This window comes from Telmatherina bonti (assembly GCF_933228915.1).
Source record: "Telmatherina bonti genome assembly, chromosome: 22".
NCBI classification, from domain to species: domain Eukaryota; kingdom Metazoa; phylum Chordata; class Actinopteri; order Atheriniformes; family Telmatherinidae; genus Telmatherina; species Telmatherina bonti.
In genome coordinates, this window is record NC_136631.1 from 9,239,545 (window position 1) to 9,267,421 (window position 27,877).

A 27,877-nucleotide genomic window follows, 5' to 3' on the forward strand; every position below is an offset into this window, starting at 1 on the left:
GACTGATCAATCTGCAACAGTTCATCCTCTCGTTCCTCCCACAGCAATACTCACTGGAAAATAGAATTATAATTTACTCTCTAAAAATAATAATACACAAGGAACAATCAAATATACAACATTAATTCTTTGCATTTAATCAAATCAAATAAAAAATAAGTAATCTGGCTGTAACAGGACATAACACGGTCACTGTGGGTGCATCGCACAGAAAATCAAGATTGTGGATAAAATATATGCAACAGATTTCTCATATACAACAGAAAAATGGCTTTAAAAGCTTATTTATCAGTAACTTTAGCTTTTCTGGTGATGTTTTGTGGCACTTGTATGTGAGCAGCTACTACGGTGCTTCTTTATAATAAAAAAAACAAACCCAAAACATCTGCACACAATCAACAAACTAAAGATGAAATTAAACATTTGAGTTTAAAACCCATAAAAGCACAACCATCCTTCAACACCAGCTCCTACAAAATCAGATTTTCTGTGTGAATGCATCCAGTATTTTGGCATTTACTGACTGATTGATTATTCAGCGATCTGTTGATCATGTCCGTCGATGCTCCAGTGGTTTCTCTGACCGACAGCCAGCCGTACAGTAACAGGTATCTGCTCCGTATTAACAGCAACAAGTGAGTGTGTGTCGTGTTTGAGTAACTGAGATATTTGGCTCATAAAAGGAAACCTTGATAAAACCGTTTGCCTGCCAATAATCTGTCGTTGGACTAAATAACATGTAAACAAATCTTCGGTTTCTGTGACGGCAGAGTCAGTCATATTTACATCCACAAACACAAGTTGGCACATGTACACGGAGGTGGGTGCACATGCACAGACACGAACAGGCACGACAAATGTATCGGCACACAGACTCATGATCTCAAACAGGCGCACACGCACACATAGAGGCAGGGGTGTCAGCCACAGCAAGGCATTGTGGGAAAGGTAGAAGGAAGTATTTTTTGCATTATATACAGTGCGTGTTTATGTGTATGGCTGTACAGCTTTGTGCATGCAGGGATGGTGTGTGTTTGTACGAAGTGCATGCAGCTTGCAGGTCCATTATTTGTGCTATGACTGTGTATGTGTGTGTGTTTCATAGAGCTCTGGGTATGATGGTGAAGGGGAGGATGGGGCTGCTGGCCTCCAGCTCCAAGGCGGTGAGGAAACACTCGGTGGCGGCTGCAGCGTTTCCCTGAGCCTGCAGCACTTCCCCCAGACTGTTCCACACGTCATGAGCCGTGCTGACGAGAAAACGGAGGTTAGTTTAGTTTTATATTTTAGTACAAATACAAAGATAAAGAACACTGAGAAAGGGAGTGAAAGAAGCAACATTAGAGGAAAGAGGAGGATTAGATGTTGTGGGAGGGGAAAAAGAGAAAAGGCCAGAGGCTAATTAAAATAGGAGTTTAAAAAAAAAAAAAAATTTTTTAAAAGATGGAAGTAAGCTAGAGACACATGAACTAAGACGATTGTGTGGTGCAAAGATTAAATTAAAAAAAAAAAAAAAAAAAACTTAAGAGGAAAATGGAAATGACAGAAAAAAGGACGAAGATGTGGTCAAGAGAAAGAAACACACACCTGTTGACCTGAACAGCATCCCTCAGGACTTTCTCAGACAGAGTGTAGCGCTGCAGCTGGTGCAGAATCAGACCCTGAAGAGACAACATGGTTTATACGATGCTCAGAATGATCGCATTTATCATTTTTATATCACCAAATAATCTATAAGAGGAACCAAACATTGCTATATCTGATAACTTTACCAACATGCATGAAGCTGAACAGGCAATTAGTGGTAAAAGTTATCTTAAGGTACTCTCACACTCCAATTAGTTAGTAAAATCAAATTAAATACTTTATTTAAATATTAATATTTAAATTTATCATGATTTAAACCGACTCTAACTCTGTTATGACCTACGTAAGGACATCAGCGAAATCAAATGGCTGAAGAAAACATTTACAACTTGAATAGATTTAAAATCATGACTTGCAAGAAGGCAATAAAGAAAATCAGAATATATTGTGTACACTTTTGTTGAGTTAACTGTTGAAAGAGCTAATATTCAAGGACATTTTCATCCATAAGTTCTGCTTTAGAGTTAAAAAAAATGTTTAAAAGAAAAATATGACTTTAAACGCTCAGTTAGTTTCTCCATGACAACTTTTACTGCAACTCAGAGCTGATAGCTGGAGGAAGTTTAGTGATAAACAACCCTCGACTGTTTATACACACTTAAATTTATGTTCATCCTTTCTGCAGTTAGCAAGAGATAAGGGACGGACTGTTTCAGTCATCCTATCAGTTTCTCAAGAAATTTCAGATTTGTTTAGTCGCAGACTTGTATGGTAAACATGGGTGTGCAGGGTCTTTATTCAGGCTGAGGAGAGAATATCCATGACAAAGTAATCAACAGCAGCGAGCATCAAATTAGAGACGGTTGGAACCAAGTAATTCAGCGCTGATGCAGATAAATTCTCTGAGGGTTATTAGTTCTTATGCTCCATCAGTCTGCGAGCGATGAACAAATAACGCAGAGCTCTGAATGACACTGAGCCCGGCAGAGCAGGTAAAGGTGTGAACTCTGTCTTACCAGCCTCTGCATGGTCTTGACATGGGTTGGGTTGATGGACAGGGCCTCTTCATACCAGCGTTTGGCTTCATCCATGTTGCCCCTCAGCTCTGCTATCTGCCCTCTCATGTACAAAACATTGTGAGACGTGGGGAAGAGGTTGGCAGCTTCCTGTGTGCACGCAGAAGCCTCGGCAGGTTTCGACATGCCGATGTACACCTCAGCTGTTCAAGAAGAAGCACAGATTGGGAGGAAAGGTCACAAGTTATGCAACTAGAGATGAAAATTGAATATAAAGGAACTGTTGAGCAACTTGCAGCCGTGTAAACATCAGTCTTCGGATCAACAAACCATTTATTGCAAAAATAGCTGCCCTGACATAATATTTAGCTCATAATTTAAATAATGCAAATTTAATCTGCTACCAAAAAGAACAGATATCAAAGCAAAGAAGCAGCAATATGAAGCCACGACATTTTTGATCTGAAAAAGAGACCATTTAGAATTTGTGTTTGTGATGAAGGCAGAATGAAGCAAACGGAGGATCAGAAAGACAGGAAATGAGCTGAACTGCCCGTCTGTCTGTCCGTCCTCTAACTGGCTTATTTCATTAGCCGTGTCGCCAATCTGGAAATGACCACCTATGACAGGAAGCAGCTGGAGGGAGACAAACAGGAGCACAAACCGCCTCTGTCTGAGTGTGTATGTGCAACTTTTGGAGATGTTAAGGAATACTCTTCATTCTGGTTACATTTTGGTCTGCAAATGACCGCCGGGCTCCCGTAGAATAAGAGTGAAATCTGACATTCATGTACAATCAAAGTTCTCTTAGAAAGGTTGCTAAAATCTGATGGCAGAATATTTGCTGAGCTTGTTTTGGTTTGTTTGATGAAGCCCGACCTGAGAGGATAATAATGTGACAGGAAAGTAAGGAGGAAAAAACACAATCTGATTAAATAGGGTGTGTGATGCATAAAAAACATGTCATACAAAGACTAATTATTACCTCTGCTAAGGACGTTAAGTTTTGACCAGATTTTATACGTTTTTTTGTGTTCAAGATAATTTAAAAAGTTATGGATGGATTTTCATGAAATTTTCAGGAGTTGTTGGAAATGTAAAAATGAAGAACTGATTTAATTTTGGTGGTGATCCGTATCACTGTTTGGATCCATACATACATATTTAACATATGTATGTATGTATGTACATATGTTTGTATGTAAGTACATATGTATGTATTTTTGTATGTATGTGTACAAATATATACACGTGTTTTCAGTATATTTTAATATAATGAATACGAGCATTATAATTAATTTGAATGTCTGTGTGTATCCAATGCAACTTTAAGTGAACTTTGACCTCAGATTTACTTTGACGAGTAGAACCAGATCCACGATGAGGCTGTACATTAACTGGCATTAATTGTTTTGGCAAAACATTTTAATCTAACAGACTATTTTTCTTGTCAAACTGAATGTTTTTGAAGAATGCTCCCTTCCCTCCAGGAGAACTGTTAGAAAGTCAGTCAGCGCTCTGTTTGTCGGATGGCGGTCTCAATTTTGCATTTTGAGCATCCCCTCACAGCACCAACTGGTTTAATAAAACAAACAAAAATCTGTTTTTCCAGTGATTATTTAAACTCATACTTCCACGACAATACAAACAAACTTACATAAGTATATGTCATATGGTAAATATGTACACAAATACATACATATACATATGCAGATAGATACATTATACTAGGGGTGGGAAAATCAAATCGAATAACGTGATTTTTTTACTTCACAAATTTAAATTATATATATTTTTTACAATTTTTTTCTTCAATTTAAAAATTTTTTGTTGCAATTCGTTGTAAATCAAATCTGCACCCCAAAAATCGGAATCGAACTGAATCGGGATGAAAGCATCTTGTCACACACAGCCCTAATAAATACAAATGCTCATCCATCCATACATTCATATAAATGTACATACATACATACATACACACCTACTCATCTACATACATACATACGTATATATATATATATATATATATATATATATATATATATATATATATATATATATACATAAATACATTCATATATGGATACATACATGATGTACATGCATATGTACATACAGACATACAAATGCACATCCATAAATACATACGTATATATGTATGTGTGTGTGTATATATATATATATATATATATATATATATATGTATCTATATGTATATGTATCATCAGCATCCTTGCACCAGCATTCTTTTTTACATGTACTAATTGTTTAACATAGAGACACAGTTGTACAAAGTCTGAAAATAAAGTATTGTATCAATATTGTGCAATTCAAGAGTTACCCAGAAAAACACTTGGAGGACAAACCTCCGCCAAAGCCTTTAAAAAGTTCCTGGATCCAAACGGTGATCTGGATCACCACCAAAATTAAATGAATTCTTTCTTTTCACATTTTCAACCATTTTCAGAAAATTTAATTAAAATCCATAACTTTTGAAAAAAAAGTGAAAGGGGGGGGACATGAAAAAAAATGTTCTCAACCGTTTACTTTTAGTGTATGTTCAGTTTCTATTCTTTAATGTTAATTATGCAAACATATAGCAATGTTCATCAGCTATATAAGAAGTCGCAAGCGTACCTGCATGCAGCCAGATCTGAGCCAGGGTCATCCAGGGATGCAGGGGTCCATGCTTGGGAGCGCTGCTCTGTAATGAGGAGGCTACCTCCGACAGAGCCTGCTCCACCCGACTGGCTGCTATGGATGTAGCGTGCACCGAACCTGGAGGCAGAGAATCACGCACATGCAAACATTGAGATGTACCTTACACCGTTCGGCAGCGATGCTTCATATGCAGAGTCTTAATTCAATTAAACGCAGCAGCGGCAGCAGAGCTCACTGACCATCACAACTCGACAGACATGGTGTTCAGTAGCACCTAAAAAGCTTCAGAGCTCACACAGAAATGCAGCTCACAGCAATCCACACTCACAAGTGTTATTGCACTGGATAAACCCGCTAAAATTCAAGTTATGCATAAACTGCAGCACTCGTCTTGTTAGTAACTTCATGAAGCATCACTTTGACTCGCCGTACATCCCGTTTAAATTGCACTGGAATATTACTGGGATAAAAAAGTGACAGTAAATGAAAGCAAATAATAATATGAAAATGTTTATCATATATACCATCTATCTTCGGGTTTGCTTTGTTCTACACTTGGTTATAAAGCACAGAGGAAAGAAATACTTGATATGTCCTGAAACTTATTAACTAGCTTTAAGCCCCACTCTCCAATTTTGTGCTCCTCTAGTGTCTTGTTTTTATTTTATTTCTATTTACTTTACAGAAACAAAGTGTGCATTTATGCATTCAGTCTGTGGAACCACCCATTTGCCAGATATGGCAGAGATCAGGCTAAAATGAGAAAACTTGAATATTAAGCTTTGGGTGTGCGGGGCAACAAAGGAAGAGAGCAGTGCTGATAAGTGGATTTCAGGAAATGAGAAAAGGATGTCTCATTTGCCCACACGACACAAACGCTTTTGAAGCTGAGAATCCTGTTTTGAAATGTTTTAGGGAGGAGTGATGCCTGCATGCAGCAGCCCAGGCTGGTACAGCGTCTTCTTTACAAGGAACAAACTGATCAGTCTCCAAATGCTATTCTTACCTTTCACTCGATCATTTTAAAAGGTTTTCCTCACCCAAATCTGTCCTCTCTGTCATGAGCACATTGTTACCAAGCACTGTTACGTCTACATCTTATTCTGTATCTCTTAATGAAAGAAAAGGGGTTTGATTCAGTCATTCAGCCAGCGGTGAACAGAAAAGACAGTGTGTTCATAAGATCTGCAAAGCGTGAAACTGTTCGACAAACATGTTAAATGTGACAGCTTTTCCTTTTACAAACTAAAATACACATTTAACTTATTAATAAATTGGGAAATCATGATCCATCTGATGCTGGAGCAGATTCAGCTAAGAGAAATTCAGTTTAATATTGACATTTATGTCTATGTTTGAAGTTAGCGTTACTGTTTCCATTATATGACAACAAGTACTTTATATCCAAAGATGCTGTCTGTAACACAAGGGTGTCTAGCGTTGGTCGTCTCTGGCCGCTGTCCAGCAGGTTTTAGATGTTTCTTACTGGACACCGGAATCAGATTCATGGGTCAACATGTTTGGGCGGAACATGACAACATGTCGTTGAGTAGATCAATTGAATTAAAATCAGTTTTATTGACACAGAGTAACTTCTAGAACCTGCAGTGGAGCTGGAGGACCAGAGTTGGACACCCAGTATTAGTCGTAAAGTCATACTGACTTCGAGCAGGATGCCTGACCACAACAGATTACTGGGTGTTCAGCTCAACGGGAGACTGAACACAGCGAGGGCACCAACAAAACTAAACAGTATATTCATTCTCTTGTCACTCTGCACTTCGCTCTTTATGGACATAATGCATGAAATGAGTATTCCTTCTGCAGTAAAACAGCTATAAAACAGGGCCTTTGAATTTGATTAACATTTGGGTTTGTTTGTTTTTTCTCTTTATGACTCTTTGCTGATTAAGCTGTGTAAACCGCTGTTTTCCTCTATTATGACTAAAAAAAAAAAAAAAAAAAAATTAATTCGTCCTTCCCCGTCACTAAATAAGGTGCAGCTGATTATTTAAGTTTGTCCTTTTGTATGTTGGCCTAACATCTGAGGTCTTTGCATCTAAATTAAATCAGAATGTGGATGTTAAATATGTGTGCACACCGGGATGGGGGTTGCTGTATTACAGCTTGTAAGTTTTGCTTCCATTTGTGAAGCATTTTGTAAATGCATCCTAAAAACATCTTTATAAAAATGCCCTGAGGAGGTAGGAAACTCGGAAGTGGGTTACACTCATTAAGTATTTAATCTGTTCAACGAAGACTGAAGAATTGCTTTCACTTGTGCAATTCTGAGCCTGTAATAATTGCTTTAATTCAGCAACTGCATCGTTGTTATATGAGAAAATCCTGAAGGGAAACATTCGGCCTTAACTGAAAACAAAACTGTGACTTTTTTTTTTCTCTCCAAGTTTGATAAGGAAGCTTCTGCAGAGAACCTTAAAAATTACATAATAAATACATGCATTAAAGCAGCTCCACAGATTTAAAGGAATGCATTGACTTAAAAGGAAAAATGAGCTAAATCACCATAAGCTGGTCAGTATACTCCCTTACAATTCTCCCTCAGATGTAAAGTTAATATTAGATCTGCTTGTCTGAACTACATCTAGATAACAGATGTGCAGACCCGATAATGTTTCTCTCAAATGAGATTATCTCTAATGATATATTTGTCCTCCAAACTATTTATTTATATCTCCTTACAGAAATTTCTCTGTGGTTTATTATCAGTCTATTGTAGCAAATTAACTACAACACTTTGGTGAAATTGCAGCCCCAGGATTGTTAGTGACCTGCGTCATACTCAGTCAAGTTACTATTTGTATAAATTACAGCCACGTGTCACAGAACATTCAGTTCACAAGCAGAACGCTGCTTCCTGTCCTCCTTCTTGGTGTCATTGAGTATTTTCTGATTTTTGCTTTACTTAAAATAAATAAAGCCAAATTCCACAAATTTACTCTACAATGTGCTGGAAAGAAACATCCTGTTATTTTACTGTCCTGTAAAGCTGTCAGAAAAGTCTTTTTTTTTCCTTTAAGCCACCATATTCCTTTAAATCCCACATCACCAACATAATGAACGTATTTCCTCGGAAACTGGCTGCAGGCATCATGTTAAAGCAAAATAATATATTTGCACACATTTCGCTTGTACACGTATCTGAATCTTAACAGGAAAAAGACTGACAGGGAACAAAGAATGGACATGAAGATGAATGGGAAAAAAAAAAATTCAGATGGAGGTTAGATGGCTACTTACAAACAGAAAACATGGAGGAAAAACCAAGAGTGTTAGCGTCCTGAAGACCGCCTTGGAAAAACGAAGGGATAGGGAAGAACAGAAAGATGATTGTTAACGATTTAAGAAAGTGAAGAAATACCAAAGCGTTTTCTTTTTAAGTATAAGTAGTAGACTGGAAAGCACAAGGTTTCCATTCTTGACAGACCACATGACAAGGGACCAGCTGCCTTATTAACATGCTTATTTGGTCAAATAAATGGTTTCCAAGTAGCATATTTACTGGTAATATTATCAATAAACTATAATCAACTTAAAGCCTTAGAGAGACTCATTTTTCTGTATTTTCTTGTCAGTAATTTTTGTCCTTTGGTTTGCCGCTACTTTGAAATACAATGACCCAATTCTAAAGTGTATTACATTTAATTAGCATTTGAGTCTGTTTTTCATTGACTACACACACACACACACACACACACACACACACACACACACACACACACACACACACACACACACACACACACACACACACAAAGTTTTAACCTTTCTTAGAACACAAATACTGACACAAATATGCTGTAAAACTTCCAGTAAGTGATATCATGATGGTAGCATTAGTGTCATTGTTTTGAATAATGTCAGCTCAGCTAATGTCTTCATGAAAATGTGACGCTTTTTGTTTGAGAGGAGAACAAATTTATGGCTGAAATGACAAAGTCACACAGGAATATAAAGGTGTGAAACAGTTACGAAGACAAAAACATGGAAAACACAGAGAGCGCAGCTGATGTTTAAATCTTCACTAGACTGATTTATGAGTGTGTGTTGGATCCATCACAAATACGGCGACTCAAATCTACAGCAAAATAGCAACAAAAATGCTTAAATCACTGAAGTAGTTGGAGATTTGTGTACGGATATTATGAGACATTTCTGATGCTCTCTGAGGCTCAGTGTCATTCAAACTCTTGGATCAAACTTACTGGGCTTATAAAAGTAAATCAAATTTATGATTCACATTGAGTTAACTGGAGAGATGACCAGTGATCGCTTTGATGATTGTTTTGCTTGTAGAAAGTCAGAATCTGTGTCTCATTACAACAGAGAGACACAGATTTCACGTTCTCTAAAAATGGAGCACTGCTGCATTCTTAAGATTTTCACCTCATCTTTGAGCAGCAGTAAGAGTGTGTAAACCTTTAAACTACATGCTTCTGACTAATTTAGACCAGCCTTCATTATTTGCAGTACAAGGCTTGAAACTGCTCTGGAAACTACAAGTTATTACCATTTTGTTTCAGGGTTTCATGTTACTTGCCATTTTCCAGGACTTCTTGTGGCAAATTTGGAATTTATAATAAGAAAAATCTTAGGAACAAATTCTGTGCCCATGTTTATTTTTAAGATGGTGGTGTTACATGCTGGTGTAAAGGAAGTTTAAAAATGACCACACAAGTGCTGCTTAAGAGGAAACTAATAACTAATAATAATACATATTTAATATGCCCCAATTATCCTCATTTATGCTAATATGTTATAAAAACGAGAAATTGTTACGCTTTCACCATGTTGCACAGACAAAATGCAGACACTGAAGTTCGGGCTTCATTGCGATGCATACAACAAGGCACAATGCAAGTTTCCCTCACAACACTGTAAAATCAGAGACAAGCAGATCTTTAACATATTGCATTCATATAACTAATGCCAAACAACTCTCATTAGTCATGGTTTCATTATCAGTTTTTCTCCTTAAACACAAGCTATTGCTGCAATGCAACAGATAGAAAAACGACTGGATGCAGCAGTTTTCTGCTGTGCAAACGTGAAATGATAAGAGCCTCATGATGAATGTGCATCTTTATGAAAGGTTTTCAACATCTTGTGGAATCTTTAATAAAAACTGAGGCCTGTGGGAGCTGTGTTAGGGAGCAATACTTGCCCCCCACCTAGCGCCCGTAAGCAGTTAAAGTGCATAAAAGGATGTTTTTGATAGAAAAGTCAGTCGGGCCACATAATGAACAATGAGCTAATTTTAGACTCTATAATGAAGAGCATCAACACGTTAATATCACAGGCTTCGGTTTGAAGTACTTGTTTTTGGTTTAAATAAATATAAACATTTGATAAACACAAATTAGCAGCAAAAGGAGGCTTACTAAACATGCAAATCTACCAACAAGGCTTCCTTCTAAGGTCACGCTTCACACCATGCTACAGGCAGAGTGCACGTGGAGGCAGTTTACAGTTGGAGGAGAGCTGACGCAGAATGACGTGGTTGCAAAAGGAGTGAGTCCTGGTCTTGATGGGAGGAGGGGGAGGAGGAGGATGAGAAAGAGGGACGGAAGAGGGAGGGAGAGGAGGTGGGGATGATGGGCTTTTTGCTGGAGGAAGAAGAGGAGCAGGCTGGAAACTGAACAGAGGGGATGAAGGGGAGGACAGTGGAGAGGAGAGGGTGGATATTGTGGATGGGGAGGTGGGGGAAACTGGTTCAAAACCAGAGTGGGAAGATGAGGAACCTGACACTAAAACAGAATGAAAAAGAATTACTGAAATTAATCATAAAATAACATCAAAAACTGCTTCTGCTTCTGTCTGCAAGTATATTTATAAAATTCTCTCATATTCTTCATTAAGAATAAAAAAAATAAATAAAAAGAAAAAAATTTTACCATCATGTGCCGCTAAAAACAATGTCAGCTTAAAAGAACAGTAACTAATGGGCAAAACTAAGAGAATGATTGCTTAAAGTTGTGATAACTTGGAATTGGAATTATCCCAGGTGTGCACAATTGACACCATGTAGCATTATATTCTTGGCCTCTAGGGGCATCACACAGTAAATACTACACAAGATACACAAGCAACAATGTAATGTGTATCTTGTGTAGTATTTATTATGTGATGCCTGATTTGCCTCCATTCCTTGGATTAGAGTACTCTCCTCATGCTTTAACCAATCACTTCCATGAAGGGTTTGAGGGATACCTCCAGCGCACCTGCCTGGATATATCAAATAAAATACATTTGATATATCCAGGAGTTCATGTGCAACTCAGTTACTACAAGCTGTCTAGTAATAAACCAGATAAGCCGATCACAAGCATCCAGTTTTGACCTTTGGCCTTGTCCCTTACGCACAGAGATTTCTCCAAATTATCTGAATCCTTTTTCATGACATTTCACACTGCATAAAGGAGACTCTTCAAAGTCTTTATAATAGCACATATGTTCCATTAAATGGTAAATGTCTCTGTTACAACATCTGATATTTATGTTCTACTGGGAATAAAATATTAATTTTATGAACTTGCTTTTTATGCAGCTGCTCACCTCTTTCGGAATCAGGGTTTTAGTTTTTTTCAGAATGAATAAGGCTTGAATTTTATTGTTTTAATCATGTCCAGATGTGTAAGACCTAGGGAATTGACAGGGTAGTATGCTTTCTTTTTTCATGACTGTTGAGGAAAGAATCAGAAAGCTATGAGAGTGTAAATGTAGGTGTACCTACCAGTCTCAGGGTCGCTGAAATCAGGTAGAGTCATGGCGTTGAGCTGCCGCCTGTCTGCAATAGCTCTGTCCAACAAGCTGCTGCCGCGCCCTGAATCACTGCCACAAACACACATGTATGTACACATAAATCACAAACACACAGATACCAGACTAGGTTACTAAACTCTGGTTTTACAGGAAAGTAAAACCAAAAAAACAACGTAAAAGTATTTGGTTTTTTTTTAGAAATCAAAGAAACCAAATCACTTAAAGTCACAAAGTTCAGTTTCTGCAGAAAGATGTTCATTCAAGACCCGAATTATTTAATTATAATTCAGAGTAAACATGTCATTTTCCCCTTTTTATTCAACATAAAATACGATGAATTCATTAATAAATAAGATCTGCAGTAAAGTTTAATATGTTTATCTCTGTTACAGCCTGACAGGCTTCAGCTGCTGGTATTACCGTTGGAATCTGATTTAGTCTTTATGAACATGTGTAAACGTGCCTTCGCGAAACATGTGAAGAGATTTGTGTGTGAGTGTGTACCTGGGGTTTGTAAGGTTGTAAAAGCTCTTCCAGATCTGCAGCATGTGTTTACAGGTGAGCAGAGCTTCCTCTGGTCCTCTACACATCGCCTCCAGCTTCACTTTGGTATACAGCAGACTACAAGTAACACATGTACGGTGAATTAATGCTCCGATACTTTGGCCAAACAAAGACAGTGTGTGCATGCTATACAAGTATGTGGGGCTCACTTAAAGTTTTCAGGGTACTCAGATAGGGCCATCTCTATAATATTGAGGGCATCATGGTAGTGTTTCTGGGCAGAGAGAAGCAGAGCCAGCAGGTGGAGGGAATGGACATCGTCTCCTTGAAGCTGCAACGCCTGACGGACATAACCTAACGCCTCTGGGATCTACACAAAAGATGGGATGAAAGATGTCACGTCCAATGAAAGATATGCTACTCCTTAATGTTCTGACTTTACTATCTGGCTTTAATGCCTCAAACATGAGTCATGTATTGTTAGATCCATTTTGTTACCTGTCTGGAAACAGCTAGCTGCAAAGCCAAGTAGAAAGCTGCAAGATGGTCAGTGGGAGACAGACTCTGTGCTCTACAGAAGAGAAGAGAGAGAGAGAATGCGCTCAGACATGTGGAATAAAAAATTAAATAACACTTCATGAAACTTTAAAGATCCCTGTGGGGAAATCAGGTCAGTGCAGCAGAAAATGGTAAGAGGTAGCAAAGACAACAGAGCAAGGGGAGGAAAGAAAAAAAAAAAAATCAAAGCAGAGAATATTTAATCAACTTTTATATTATAGTAAGATGACATGAATTAATCTATACAAGATAAAAATCAAACCTTTGAAAAGCTCCCAAAGCTTTCCTCTGATAGTCCTCCTGAGTGCTTCGCAAGGATGCTGATGAAATTCAGAGAAACAAATCATCAGAGATGAAGTACACAATTACACATAACATAACTTATATAACACAATGTGTTCACTAAAACACCACGGTGACATGTTTGTTTTTAGTTTGTGTTTAAAAAAAGATATAAAAAATGATAAAAGTTATATAAAAAGATTCTGGATACCTACGGTACATTTTCCTATCTGGTTTCATTAACCACAATGATGAAATTTAGACTGAGTGATGTCCCAGTGAAGGCCATCAACTCGATACACAACTGACTGCGAGTGTGTTCAAGTAAAAGACAATGTTTATCAGATGACTAATCTCTAACACAGATCCAGTTCTGCACATTTTCTCCATAAAAACAAAAACAAAAAAAAAAACAGAAAACCTATAGTCTATAAATAAAAAGGATTAAATATGTAATCAAAGTCAGTAAGACCAGTTGGAAAAAGAGGGGAAAAAACAGGAAAAAAGTATTTAACTGATTTGGTCATATAAAAGTCGGACAACTGAAATACACCTGAAGGTGCATCACTGTTTTAAAGTTATAACCTAAACTTCCAGTTAATGTAACAGGAAATTAAATTTCTCCTGCTTGTATATGCATGCTACACAGTTTCTGTTCAAGCTTTGACCCAAAACTGGCAAAAGCTTAAAACAACAGAAAATAAACCCAATAAACTGTGTTGGATCTAATCTGTTAAAAAAAAAAAAAAAAAGTAAAGTAATTGTGTAAAACTACAAAGTTATGTACATGGTCTCAATTTTCCACCAACTCGGTTGTGGTAAATATTTTGGTCTGTGGTGTTAAAGTTTAACTAGAAAAATCCCAAAAATGGAAAGCTGAATGGGCCAGTTTTATCTTTTGACTTTACCACTTTTGATTGTGAATTCAGATAAACATCAACAAATCCTGTTTCACAGCACAAAGTGCTAAGTTGACTGAGGCTGCATTTGCATGGTGCCGAAGCTGGTCCAGGTTTGGTGGTGATGAAAACTAGGAGAAAGGCTTCACCATCCCCATGAAATCATCACCGCTATTAAAAACTAACACTCCAAAGGTAGAACAAGACGTGGTGTGTGTGCAGATAAAGGCTCACTGCATGATGCAGGAAGTTCATATAACATTCATGTCATATCTGACATATGCTGGTCCCCCGCTTTGCTTTATGGTACAGTAGCGCAACCCTCTCTCTGGTAAAAGCTGTAAACAAGCCAGGATCATCTGGAGCAGCGGCAGAACAGTTGGTCTCCGGCACTGTTATTGTTGTTGTTGCATGTGGTGCATGCTTGTCTCATTGACATCATATCATCTCGCTGTGCAGTTACGCTGTTCTGACAGAACCCGATGATAGAGGTTTCAAACCGATCCACCTTGTAATCTGGTGTCAGATGTGATGAAAAGGCGGGTTTATAAAATACTTTTGCAGTTTTACTGCAGTTTAGCGCCATGTGGCTGACCCATACAAGCCCAGTATATTAAAGTTTATTAATAAAGGTTTCCACGAATGGAAAGTATTTCAATAAAATTAAAGGTTTTGTCACTGTAACGGGTCATTTGTACATGACAACATCAAAATATTATTGTTGAAGAATCAGTGCATAAAGCACCATGTTCAAGTTATAAATGTTTTATTATTAATCCTGTTGCGAGGTCATGAGATAATGAACTTTTCCTTTGCTGTGAATTCTTGATTTTGACAATTTTGTGAAAACATTAGTGGAAACATTCGAATGGGAAAAATCATTTATTTTCAGTATAGCTGCTAACTACTCAGACATCTAAATGCCACCTTAAATTCATCCTGCTTTTTAAGAAAATGAAGACTAAAAAGGTGAGGAGTCACTGGTTTAACATACAAAATTAATTTTAGAGAGTTGTGTGTCATGCAGGTGTAAAATACCTTAAAGTAAATCGTATTTAAGGCTTCCAAATAAATGTTTCAGCAAAGAAGAAATATGAATAGCTATAAAGATTAAAATACTTAAGAAGAATGTATGTGGATAAACTCATTTATATATGTTTAAATTCATTTGGATGACTATTTTAATCCTTATGTTCAACAAGTAAATATATTTACATTATTATTATTATTATTATTATTATTATTATTATTATTAATATTAATAATAATAATAATAATAATAATAATAATAATAATAATACATTTTATTTGTTTGGCGCCTTTCTAGACACTCAAGGTCGCCTTACATTACACATGATAAAAATAGCATAAAACAAATTAAAACAAAAGACAATTAAAACAGACATTAAAAGAAACAGTGCAATTATGGGTGAAGCGAGTAGGCTTGTCTAAACAGAAGAGTTTTGAGTCTGGATTTGAAGTTTGTTAGTGAATCGGTGTTGAGGAGATCAGGGGGAAGAGAGTTCCAGAGCTGGGGAGCAGAGCGGCTGAATGCCCTGCTCCCCATTTTATTAGATGTTTAAGTTTAAGTTGGTGAATATTTAAGTTAGTAAGCATTGCGGCTTCAACATTATGTATGTACTCAAGTAAAGGAATTATTTAATGTGAAAGAAGTTAAAGAAGCACACGTATGTGCTGCGCTCACGTACCATCAGTAGCTTTGAGGCTGTAAACCAGACCGATAGCCAGGTAGCCTTTGGCTCTGAACTCAGCTGCTTTCTCTCCCATGTCAATTACCATCTTCCCAAAGTTCTCCCCTTCATCCAGCTGAACGGTGGTAGAGGGGACATATAAAATGACACGAAGAGAAGGAGATAGCAAAGTTGTTGAGGCAGAGCATTAACAGATATTAAGGCCAATGTCACCCAAAGTGTTTGCCCCCTTAAGGGACAACTACAGAGGCTGACATACTTAATCAGTCTGAGGTAATGAGTGCAGTGTGGTTCTCACCCAGTGCAGAGGTCCAATGCACAGTTTCACAGCCAGCAGTGGGATGGTGGGGTCATCGGGCTTCAGGCGAATGCACTCCTTTAGGACTTTAACAGCACGAGCGGATTTGCCAGCTGCCATTAGTGACAAGGCGAGTTGGTACCACAGATGAAACTCTTCAAAGGCAAACTTCATGGCTCTCTCCAAACACTACAGAGGAAAGGAAGAGGACACGTTTTCCAGCTTTGATCTCATCCTAAATCTGTTTAAACACTTTGTTAAACAATGCTGATTCATTCAGAAAAATGGCTGCAACAGAAATAAAATAAAGTGCTGTTATAATCATTATGATGAAGATAATTCACCTCTGACAGCATCTCGTACTGTCCCCTCCTGCCCAGAGCTATAGTGAGGAGGTCATACACCACAGAGGCAGACTGTAGGCTGATGATCCGATCATTGTTGTGTTCAGGAATCCTGCTCAAGACAGCATCTCGATTGGCCTGAGACGAACACAAAGATACTGATGTAAATACTGCTTTTTATCCATCTTTATCTGCTGGAATGCTCTGTCTGTAATACCATGGATTCACTGATGAGCAGCAGCAGCAAAGCTTCTTCTGTGTTCTCCTGAGGGCAAAACAGGCTGGACAAAAGTGGAGTTCAAGAAGGACGAGAGGGGTGAGAAAGTGAAAAGAGACGTTTTATTTGACAAAACAGGCATTGCAATTGATTTTATTCAAATAAAGATCCTGGCAGTCGCTTACTTTTCTCCTGAATACATTCGCGGACGTCGACTCAGGCTGTAGTTTTTGCTGTGAGTGTGTCCTTGCCGTGTGTGATCGTCCAGGGGTGACACTGTGGGTGGATCTTCCAATGGAGACCAGTAACTCTGTTCACACATTCCTCTGAGCAAGATCTCTGCAAGCTGTCTGGCGATGGTCTAAATGCACACACACAAGTGACAAACGTATTCTGGCATTAACGCAACTGAAGTTTGTCAGCTGTCTGAAAGGATGAGGAGATAAGACATTGAAGCAGAATGTAACTAGGTTAGTATTATATGTATGGAAATAGTTGCATGTTTAAAATTCTTTTAAACAACCTTAGAAAAACTCAGAGTCAAAAAACGAACAGAATCAAAACCTAATTTGGAGCCTGTCAGTAGATTATGGAGCTTTCCATCTGTATGGAAGTCACACAAATGTTTACTTTTTAGTCAGATATTGCTTTTTATTTAGAGAAGACTGTTTGACAGCGACTTGCATGTACTAACATAAGCTGCTGCATAAAAAATGAGATGCTGTCTCACTTCAGGTGTGTGTACAAACAGTTAAGTATCTCATAAATAATGTTCAGGAATGTATTAGGGAGTGATCATTGATGCCACTTAATATGTGTAAACTGCTTCATATTCTTACATTTAAGATGTACATTAATTATATTCTTTCTTGCAATATCATCATAATTTTTGCATATAATATCCTTTCAAAAGTCAAAAGAGGAGCCTAAAGGAAGGAAAACATAAATATCATTAAATCTGCCATCAGAGAAGATAGCCTCCTGACTGATTTCTCACCATGCGCAGGTTCTGGGTGGTTCTGGTCTCAACAGCTCGAAGAATCTCTCGAAACCTGCCTACGCCTTGAGTCAGGTTGCTATGACAACACAGAAAGGAAGCAGGCAGAAAGTACTTGTCAGACACTTCAGAGTTGTCACATATGCCAGAGCTTTCTCCAAAACATTTCCCAGTTTCCATCAGTGTGGAAATGAGGATGTTTCTGCAGAACCAGAACTCTGACAGGTTATGATGACACTGCCGATGCATTCAGGCGTCCTCCGAAAGCTGAGAACTATTCTATTCTATTCTACAGTCATTTAGCAGACGCCTTTATCCAAAGCGACCTACATATGAGAGCTACACAACACACGTCTGCTTGTGGAAGATTTTTAATGTTTACATGAAGAGCGATATTTCTATTTTAAAACAATGAAGGCTGTACTCTGTATAAAACACTACCATGTAAACAGCACTTTCCTATCAACTTAAGCTAAATAATCTTATATTGGTTTTATTATTTAAACATATACCAGCTTTAATCACACTATCACATCCAGCTGCATCAGGTAAGCACCAAATCTTGTAATCACTGTTTTTTCGCCGTAGCAGCTCCAACTTTTTGTAGCAGTCTATCTCAAAGACTCTGCTTTCATAAATATCTTCAAGGCTAAATTAAAAACTAATTTATTTTTCAAAGCTTAGGGTATTTTTAATCTTTTCATTTTTTATTTCTTTACTGCATCTGTTTCTTTTTTTTTTTGTTAATATTTTATTGTTAATATTTTATTGTTTTTGCTTCTACTTCTGAAAACTGTTCAGTACTTTGGTCAACTTTCATTGTTTTTAAAACATGCCAAACATTAATCTGATTTAATATTTCTGTTATTATCTAATAAAGATTGCACAGCACTTTTAAAACAGTTTGCTTCATTCTTTTCTAAAGAGACGTGCACTTAAGTCCCTTTTCAATCCAGGTTAAAACATTTCTTTTTTCATGCACCTTTTCATGATTTCTGCAAAGTAACGTTTGACAGATCTTGCTCTTAATTATTTAAATATAATTGATCATTTTATTGTAATTTTGCTCTTTATGTTGTCTTTTTTGCTTTTTTCACACCATCTGTAATGCTCTTAATGTCTCATGTAAAGCACTTTGAGTTATCTTGTACGTGAAAGGTGCTATACAAATAAACTTGCCTTTTTCTTTTCACTTCAAACAATACAGTAAATATGTATGTTTTGGGTTAAGGGGAAAACTACGCATTGCTCTATCAGTTGAAAAAGACAGATGGTTCAGATTTAACTATTTTTCTATGTTTAACCTAATCAGAATTTTTTTTTTCTTAGAACCGGGATCGTCTTAAAGGTTTGCTGTCCTGCAGGTTTTGGATGTTTCCTTCTGCAGCATACCTGAATCTGGTTAATGGCTCAACATGTTTGGGTAGCATTTGACCACAAGCTGTTGAAGAGAGCCATTTAAGTTGTGTAGGAGGAGATAAACATCTAAAACCTGCAGGACAAAGACCAGATCTGGGCACCACTGATTTAGAATAATGGCAATAATTAGAAATTTAAAGGAATTTCTCTGGCATCAAGCCTGAGCAGCTGCTGTAACACTAAAGCTATCTTTGCTGAGCTTAAAACATGACAACCTATTTAAACTGTGTTCACACTTCTTTGCGTTTATACACGACAGCAGCTTTTTTTAACCACAACTGCAAAGTGGGTGAAAAGTGTCCACAAAGAGCAGCCCATGACTTCTGCTGAAGCAACTAACACCTAACCAGAGCGGCGTGAACTCTCAGGATTATACACCACGCTTATTCTCCAGCACCCGTTTCCATTTCTTACCCGTTCTTGAAATGGATGACGTGGGCCCTCTGCAGGCCTGTCTCTAGGAAGTAACCCAGTTCCTGGTCCTGAGCTGTTGGTCCAGGCTTTGGGCTGCGGTTCTGAATCCCTGCTGATAATGCCTGCAGCAAAACGAAAAGAAAAAAGTCCAGATAAATCAAAGTCCAATTTCTTCAGTTTAAAAGACAGACCACAGATCAAGTCAAGTACGATAACAACGAGACTGATTTTCAAGCTTGCTAAACAGCAGCTGCAGACAGAACAAGAACTGGGTTAACTAAAATAAAGATTCGCTTTGATGCATATTTCTACCGGGAGTAAAATTAACACACACAAAAGCTTTTATGCACTAATTTAGGCAAAGTTGTACATAAATCATTCTTTCTGGTTAGCACCAAAGGTATTTCATACCAGATAGTAGATTAAAACTATTTAAATTTGAACAACTGATCACTGAATCACCAGAAACTCAATAAGTTTTTCCATTGCATTTTGACAGAAAAGCCACTTTTTAACCATTGACTTCTTTTCTAAGCTAATGAGAAATAATTATGCATATTTTATCTATAAAATCTTTTCACATTACTAGACGCAAACAGGTTTTAAACTCCTGTGACTTTGTGTTTCGCTTGCTTCAGTCTTGAAACCCCTCCTCTGTATTGCCCAATCATTTCTGTTGAATTTAGATATTTATTCCACTTCATGTCATCTTTGTGTCTCCTCAGATGCTCTCTGATTAAAGAGGAGGAGATTTTTCGTTTGCCTTGCAGCACATGCGTCAAACTTACAGCACAATATTCAGCACATGCCACAGTCAGAGTCCAGATCCCCGACAAGATATCCGGGGATCTCACAAGGATCGAATATGCCAATTTCCCACCCTCAAACACACACCTTCTCTGCTTCTTGCAGGTAGAGCAGGGCGATGTCTCCAGACTTTTCATAGCAGGCAATTATTTCCTGCTCCTTCTCTGTTGTGCTCCGATTGGACGACGGAGACCCGGTGTTCTTGTTTGTCAGAGAAGGAGAAGCAGCTGGGACCTTCTCGAGACACAAACCTTAAAGGGAAGCGAGGAGTAGAGAGTGATCAGAATGACAGGAAAACAAATTAAATGTGACAGAGGCCATGAGCCAATTGTCAGTGTCGGGTACTCATTTAACAGTTTGTGACACTGCGATGATCATCCTCTCTTACAAGTGAAGGATAGTCAAACCAAACTGTTTTGTGCCTCGAAACCTAATCCATAATTCTAAATATATCTGACAAGCCTAAATTAATTTTAAACAAAAAATAAATCCAGAAGTAACACTATCCTGCCACCATGTGGACAGATGTAGTACTGCATATGTCAGGGGTGTCCAATGTCTGTCCTCATGAGCTGCTGTCCTGCAGGTTTTCAATGAATGTTTCGCTCCAACACACCTGGTTTCTGGCAAACAGATCCAATTGCCTATGAAGTTCTGCGGAATGACTGATTCATTCGAGTCAGGTGCTTAGAAGCAGGGATACATGGAAAATCTGCAGGATTGTGGCCCTTAGGAACCGGAGTTGGACGCCTGGAGCATATAATACAAACCGGAAGATGTTTGAGGTGATATTAGAAGGTTTAGAGCAGGGGTGCCCAAAGTGGGGCCCGCGGGCCAAAATCGGCCCAATAATCATTGTTTATATACCCTATAGAGCTTGAAGAAAAAATACTTTCAGTGTCATGAAATTCAACAAGACCAAACTTGGAGGGACCCTGACTGACTCACACCTCAATGACATACTCACATTGTCAGTGAGCCAGGTGCAACCAAACATGGAGAGACTGGTAATGTCCAAATATCAACTTCATGTGTCCCACTAAGTATCAGCAACTTGCCTTGTTCAACATGTACTGTTTCTTGTTGTTGACATGTTGCACTTTGTTGCCCTTTAGTGGCTATAATTATTGTTTCTTGCCCTTTTAACTATGGCTTTATTGTTTCATTGCTACATTGATAATTTATGTAACATTTTATTTGCCCAGATCTGAAAGAATATATTGTGTTATTGGACAATAATTAAAATAACTCCATGCATTTACTTGTGTTTCATCCTTAAAGCTGCAGTGTTTGGCCTGTGGCTCACTGGATCATTTTCAGTTTGGCTCTTGGAGGCAAAAAGTTTGGGCACTCCTGGTCTAGAGTTACACATGATGCTGGAATGACGCCATGCGTACCTTTTGTGGCATAAGCCTCTGCTATCATGGACAACCTATACACAGGAGCTCCCACCAGCTGCATGTCATCCAGGTTCACCCTGCTGTAGTGACCTGGCAAAAATATCAATCATCCATTTGGTCAGACAACCTTATCAATCAGAAAGCAAACACATAAATTGCGGCAAAAATAAAAAACAATAAAACAGAAAGAGTGTTACTTAAAGCGTCTCGGTATTCTCCCTCCACATAACAGAGTTTGGCCATCAACAGACTGGCTTCCTGGAGGTAATCAGCCTGGAGGACAAGTTGGAGTTGAAGCCTCAGGTGAATCCTACAGTCGTACAGCTGTTAAGTCAATCATCTTTTTCTGTCAGGGTTACCTTGAGGTTTCCTCTGTCCAAAGCAGCAGTGAGGTGCTTCCTGACCTCCACCAGTTTGGGTCGTGGGCCTCTGGGACTTGCACCTTGTTTAATGGGATTCTCCTTCAGGTACGTCTGGAGCTTGCATTCCCCCAACAACAGTTCACCCAAGTCATCTACAAACAAAATATATAAAATTTTAATTCAGTGCCTTATTGTCTTCAACCATCATGCATTCAGTACCTTGGCAAGGAAAGTAGAGTAAAACAGGATTGATGCAGCGCTATAAAATCAAAGACCGCCTACTAGGTTCAGCTTGCAGCAAGAAGTATTAAAACTTCAAACAGCAAATCTACATACAAAGAGACCTTGTTTTGCTTGTACACATACCAGCCAGAATTATGCACAGATTTCTCAACCATGTGAATGTGTGTTTAGATAATCATAAATTGCAATGACATGTAATCCTGTTACTGATCCCCTGAAAGAAATCAGCTCCAACAAGCAGAGCTTTTCCTGTCATAATGTCCCACAGATTCTTGTTAAAGGTGATGCCTGCAAAATAACTGATTTTAAATCACCATTTTTGGTCCATAATATGATCACATTTATTTGATGTGGTATATGTAAATAGCTTAATATAACTACCGTTTTACAGATGGTTTAAATACTCAGAATTTGGGAAGCTAAAGCCCCCTTCCCAAGGCTTTAAACCCAGGCATATTTTATGTGAAAGTTTAAGCCCTTTTAACATTCATTCGTACATTTTCCGAAGTGCTTAGTCCAACTAAGGATCGCGGGAAAGCTGGAGTCTATCCCAGCAATCTTTAGGTGAGAAGCGAGGCCATTTTTAACAGATTGTGTCCAAACTTCAAAAGTAACTGGACTGACAGACATGGAGTACTGTGTCCAATATCTTTGTAGCAAAATGTAGACTAAGATGTAACCCCAGTTCATGTTGTGAGTTTTTACACTGAGCACCTTCCAAGTGCCATGCATTCCCCCTCACATAGATGTTACTGTCTATAGGGTTCAGTATATTGTCCAGAAACACTTCATGCACCCTGAACAACAAGAAACCAACACCCCCACACCCTGCTAATGGACGACCAGCTCTACATCATGAACCATAACTACAGGGTCTCTTCAGGACTCGTCTTCAGGAATGCAGCTCGGCCAGATTGAGATCAGGTGACTGAAACCGTCTATGAAGTTTTTTTCATCATGAAAATGTTCAGGTCAAATGTTAAGTGCATTTATCCGGCCAAATGCTGAGGTTATTTAGTGAGTTTGACAAAATTCTGACACGCAAAACTACAGTGAACTACAGAACTGTTCGTTCCGTCACCTTCCCGGTCAGTGCAATCATAAATAGCCACCAGTGATTAAACATCAGATTAACTTCCTTTTCCAACAATAGTTGTTTGTGTTTAATCAGTTCAGATAAATTTCTTCCTGATCATCACATTGGTAATTTTTTCTGTAAACATCCTTGCAGTTTTTAGATGCATAACAAACATTTGCAACTTGTCATGAATCCTCCAATATTCTGGTAATAAAATCTTCTTTAAGTTGTTAAATATTCAGAAAAAAAATCCTGCAGAAAACAGCTGAAGTCCTGCACATGGCTCGATTCTTTCTTTAACATGTTAATGACTTTCAGATCATTCAAAAACTTGCAATAAGTTTTTTTTTTTTTTCTTTCTTTTGATGGTTACAAAAAAGGTTTTGATTCCCTTTTTTCTACACATATTTACTGTTACAGAATCAACTCAACTGCTGCATTTGTCAAACAAACTCTCTGAAATAGGAATACATTTATTTTTTCATTCATCACCAAGAGCTACTATATCATTAGTAGTGTTAAAACACATCTTAGCATATGTACGATGTTTGCATGACTCAAATAAAAAATTAATTACACTGAGCTAACCAATAAACATTCAGTGATAGTTGCCAAAACTTTTAAATTCTCTCAGTTTAAGTACTGTGCGTTTAAAAGACTACATACCTCACACACTGCTCGAGCTCCACAGATGTAATATTGTTTAAATTAAAACTGAATTTATAAGTCTGAAGGTGTGAAAGCACAGAAGCTGACTACAAGGTTAAACCTTCATTAACAAGAGACCTTGGATATTTTCTTTGGTGGCTTTGACTTGTCTAATCGGTAACAAGGACATCACCTTTTTACAAATACTTGTTTTGGGCTTCTTATATGATAATAAATAACAATACTTATACGTATACCATATAATATTACTTATACTTAATATTTTTAATTTCCTTCCAAAGATAAAATTCTAAATGTCTGCCCTTTACTTTCCACAAGAACAGAAATCTCTCAACGGCTGGGTTTAGCTCTTCAGGCTGATCATCAATAACAGTTATGCAGTCGTGTATTCATCTTTATGGACATATGTCAGAGACAGAGTAAAAGATAATGATCACACTACGAGTTTTATGGTAAATTAAGTATCTGGATCAATATGTTTTTGGTATTTGCATTGGTTGCAGGATTAAACTGTGTAAATTCCAGCAGGTTTGCAGTTTCAAGTAGCCTACATAGTGATATGTATTGATCCATTTTGATAAAATATTAATCAAAACACAAAGCTAAAAGTGTCCTGTATACTCTGGGCAGCCGGTGCCCGGCAGGGTCAGGATTTGCCGGTCTCTGCCCCCTGGGGCTTGTGCCCACTGACTGCGAGGGGCTCTAGCCGAGGTCTCCCTCTGCCGCCCCGTGGCCGGGGCTGACTTCGGAGTGGGGTGGCTGGGGTCTGTGCTCGAGGGTGGCTGCCGTTTGCCTGGGTCTCCGTGTCTTCCTGGCTACCTCTGACCTTTGCGTAGGCTGGGTCACATTGGCATGATCACTCATCTACAACACTTCACTCCAAGTATTCTGCATACTGAAACAGTCACTGACTTGTACTGCAGGTTTACTCAGTAATACACATTTCCCATCGATTAATTTGTGTGTGTGTTTCTGGTTTTGTTCATCTCTGGTGCTCCTCCCAGTTGTTGATTTTGTCTTCCTGAGGGGAGACCATGAGATGTCCTTTATGTTTCTGTACAGGTGTAGCAGATAGTGTAGAATCTATGACTGGATTGCAGTGTTTCCTATGTTGTGTATTTCGTGCAGTGCCATTTAAGATTAGCAAAACAAAAACATTTTTATGCTAACTAAAACAAACAAATAACATTTTAAAAACTTAAATTATCAAGTAGATAGATAGCTAGATAGATAGCTAGATAGCTAGATAGATAGATAGATGCTTGCTTTAATGCTGAACAGGACAAGGTTTAAAAATGCTGTTTAATGATTTTTAACCAATAATTTCACAATCTTTGACCATGATGGCACTTAAGGGGTTTAACACCTTCCCTATTGGAGTTTGACAGTTAGTATGTACAGTTGTGCTCATATGTATTCATACCCTTTCATTAAAGAAAAGGCTGAATTTACAACAGTCATACAAATAACTGGAGACTTTAAAAAGGAACAATAACTAAAAATGTGCAAAAATATAATTTAGTGATAAAAGACAATGTTTTTTCATTTAATTGAGTTGAAGAAAGAAAAAAAAAACCAAACAAATTGGTAATGGACAAATTAGAGCACTTTTCTGTTGAACAGTGGGACATAATACCTGTCAACAGGTGCAGAAGTCTGGCTGAGAGAAACATAAAACACCTGACTGACGCAGAAACATTAAAGGACAACAAAATATTAGTTTATGAGTGATGTAATATGCAATAAATTATCTTATTTGTTTGCTTTAAAAAAAATATCTATTGAACCATAATTAGAAAATAATGTAATGATTTTCATAAAATTTTCATTTATTATTACTTCAGTCAATTTCAGCTTATTTTACAGGCAGCTGTTCTGTTTGTTTTTTCCCCCCCCTTCTTTAATCAAAGGGTATGAATAAATATGAGCACAACTGTCGCACTCAGGCATCACGCAGCCTAACTTTAACCAAGCTGACTGCACTGCAAAACAAAGATATGTGACTTCGGCAAACTTGTGAGCTTCCTTTAGCAAAAATTAAAGCGTATGACTAAGACAGGCATCCTTGTGGAAAAATCGGCTGTGGTAAAAATCCAACAACTGCTGTTTAACTTAAAGAAAATCACAACTTATCTGTTGCTTTCTGCTAGCAATCAGAGCAAATCAATACAATGACGGAAGGATGAGAAACAATATGGGTGACACTATTTATTATTATTATTATTTTTTATCATTATTTTCACTCTAACTGTGTTTGTAAGTGTACATGAGGATAATTTGCGAAACATCACTGACATGTCACAAAAAGTCAAACAACACGGACCTAGTGATAGATTATTGAATTGAGTTCAACTTGACGTGACCCACTGTTCATACTCTGAAACTCGTCGTATCTCTGACACCAAATCATCTAAAGGTTACACCATTATTCATTAATCAATACATATATTTATTAACTTGGACAAATTAACAGATTATGTATTCAACCCTGTGCTAAAAAAACAAAAACAAAAAAACCCTCCCAGCATCGCTTCCCGCTGTCAGGAAGTACCGAGGACTCAGGCCGGGGAGAAGGCCTCCCACACTGAATGAAAGAGCGGAACATTACCGTACCGTTTGATATTAATTTGGCCGAAAGCTGTCGCACCAACTCGGGTATCTTGTCCCATTGTCCCTCTGAACGGCACCGCTCTATTTCAGTCTCCAGTCGTGATCCAGACTTCTTCGCTGTCATTTTCGTGACTGAGGTCGAGTCGACTGGAACCAAAACACCTCCTGAAGCGCCCTCCTCCTCCCGCTCGCGCAACCGTTAAGCTCACGTGCACAAGAAATTTGTTTCCGGTGGGTACTTTTAAAATAAAGCTTAAATATTTCCCCCACATAATTTAGTTAGCAAGATTATGAATGAAAACACAAAAAGTACGGAAAGTTGAGCTTGTTTTTTGTTTTTATTTCTTTGTTGTAGAAATGCTTTATGGCATGAAATCTTATACCACCAGAAATCATGTTTATTTCCCTTTCAAATGATGTCATATTTGTAAAGAAATACTTGTGGGATAAGCAGCCGAGTCAAATATGTGGGGTCTTCCCCTGTGTTGTGGAAAAAAGTCTGTCAATGATGAGGAGTCTGGTTCTGAAGGGAAAAAGATTACTAAGTTTATTGAACAGAAATTAAGAAAGAACAGAATAATACAAATTGCAATTTGGAGAGACGGTCCAGAGGTCCGATGGGGCAGAAGTCTGTAATGCTCTACCTGAGTTCCGGGCTGAACCATCCTTTTACCCTCGCCAAAGGGCGTCAATTGTCTGCCCTGAATCTATATTATTCTAAACAAGAAATGTATGTTGTTATCTGAAACCCTCTTCAAGGAAGAGAGTCTTCTAACTAATCACATCCCAGATGTCTGAATGCAGACATGTCAGGCTCTCTACACATTGCTATGTTTGTAAAGGCGAAAAAGCAGACAATGTGTAACTAAGCTTACCGGTAAGTTCTAAAGTTCATCATGACCTTCTCAGAAAGCCCACAAAGCCATAATCAGAAATGAATATACATTAGGACTACGAAATATATGAAAATCTAAGCCAGAACATAAAATTTCCATGACACCTGAAAAACTTGCCCTTTTT

The 27,877-nt window shown here is 37.9% G+C and overlaps 1 protein-coding gene across 2 annotated transcripts; it reads right to left on the reverse strand.

Annotated features, from left to right (window-relative positions):
* Positions 1-19: 19 nt before the first annotated feature.
* ttc7b (tetratricopeptide repeat domain 7B) lies at positions 20-27,019 on the reverse strand. Of its 2 annotated transcripts, XM_079262364.1 has the most exons (22): positions 26,861-27,019; positions 22,255-22,409; positions 22,093-22,168; positions 21,893-21,985; positions 20,583-20,746; positions 19,689-19,810; positions 17,856-17,934; positions 17,044-17,219; positions 16,859-16,922; positions 16,642-16,779; positions 16,298-16,486; positions 15,997-16,114; positions 13,369-13,426; positions 13,047-13,119; positions 12,758-12,918; positions 12,549-12,665; positions 12,016-12,113; positions 10,751-11,029; positions 5,238-5,378; positions 2,601-2,803; positions 1,585-1,658; positions 20-1,247 (listed from the first exon to the last, which is right to left on the reverse strand). In XM_079262364.1, the coding sequence occupies exons 1-22, from the start codon at positions 26,979-26,981 to the stop codon at positions 1,100-1,102; spliced, it is 2,847 nt and encodes a 948-aa protein (XP_079118490.1). In that variant the 5' UTR covers positions 26,982-27,019; the 3' UTR covers positions 20-1,099. The 2 variants fall into 2 exon arrangements, with proteins under 2 accessions (XP_079118490.1, XP_079118491.1); XM_079262365.1 differs by lacking the exon at positions 10,751-11,029.
* Positions 27,020-27,877: the final 858 nt, after the last annotated feature.

Coding starts and splice junctions, on each gene's coding strand:
- ttc7b (XM_079262364.1), bottom strand. CDS start 26,981: ATGACAGCGAAGAAGTCTGGATCACGACTGGAGACTGAAATAGAGCGG. Junction 16,923..17,043: donor CGAATGTATTCAGGAGAAAA/GTAAGCGACTGC, acceptor ACTTTTGTCCAG/CCTGTTTTGCCCTCAGGAGA. Junction 16,115..16,297: donor GCATTGGACCTCTGCACTGG/GTGAGAACCACA, acceptor ACCACCGTTCAG/CTGGATGAAGGGGAGAACTT.